The 820-nt window shown below is 33.4% G+C and overlaps 1 protein-coding gene across 1 annotated transcript in view; it reads left to right on the top strand.

Annotated features, from left to right (window-relative positions):
* LOC106678607 (putative ankyrin repeat protein RF_0381) overlaps positions 1 to 336 on the top strand; it is an 8,760-nt gene extending 8,424 nt beyond the window's left edge. Inside the window, exon 4 of the mRNA XM_067046928.1 lies at positions 14 to 336. Coding sequence (XP_066903029.1) covers positions 14 to 336 — 323 coding nt within the window. The remainder of the gene's footprint in view (positions 1 to 13) is intronic.
* The last annotated feature ends 484 nt before the right edge of the window (positions 337 to 820 follow it).

The raw sequence follows: 820 nt of genomic DNA, 5'->3' as shown, positions 1-820 counted from the left end.
CATGTTGATGTAGTGAAAGAGCTCTTGGACCGAGGAGCGCCTCTCAATGATAAGGATAAGTATGGAAACACAGCTCTACATAAAGCAGCGTGGGGAGGCCATGTTGATGTAGTGAAAGAGCTCTTGGACCGAGGAGCGCCTCTCAATGATAAGGATAATGGTGGATACACAGCTCTACATGAAGCAGTGAGAGGAGGGCACGTTGATGTAGTGAAAGAGCTCTTGGACCGAGGGGCGCCCGTCAATGCTAGGACTAGGTCAGGCAGTACTGCCTTAGGCATGGCAAGGAATGAGGATATAAAGAATTACCTCAAATCAAAAGGCGGGGTCTGGTGACTTCTACGTTGACATTTGATCTCTTTCATATACATGATTTTGATACTCATTCAATGTTCCACAAAACACTTTTATAAATTTTATTAAACTGTTTTACTTAATTTTGTTTGCTAATATATCACAACGCATTCCTGGTTACCTAAAAAATATCAAGAGTATATAATTTGATTTTTGAAGATAATATGTTTTATATATTTTTTTTTTCGACAGTAATATCGTTCGTGGCATTTTTTATTTTTATTTTCTTATCAAAATTTGTTTTAAGGTTTCCATTATTCGTATAAAAATCGAAACGTAATCTTATTTCATATTAATAATTTAAAAATTTAATTGGTCAATTAAATTAATTAAATCAACTATCTTTATTTTCGTTGCTCTTAATTTTTCCAAATTTGGTTTCATTTATTATTTTTCATTTTCAAGAATCATTTCAATTCTTTATTATTACCACATCTAAGCAACAATTCTTCAATGGTGCTGTTTT

The sequence above is a fragment of the Halyomorpha halys genome, unplaced genomic scaffold, assembly GCF_000696795.3.
Source record: "Halyomorpha halys isolate HHAL.00 unplaced genomic scaffold, Hhal_1.1 Scaffold149.1, whole genome shotgun sequence".
Taxonomy (NCBI): Eukaryota; Metazoa; Arthropoda; class Insecta; order Hemiptera; family Pentatomidae; genus Halyomorpha; species Halyomorpha halys.
Note: the sequence above shows the minus strand (reverse complement) of the source record. Positions and strands in the feature narration are given on the sequence as shown.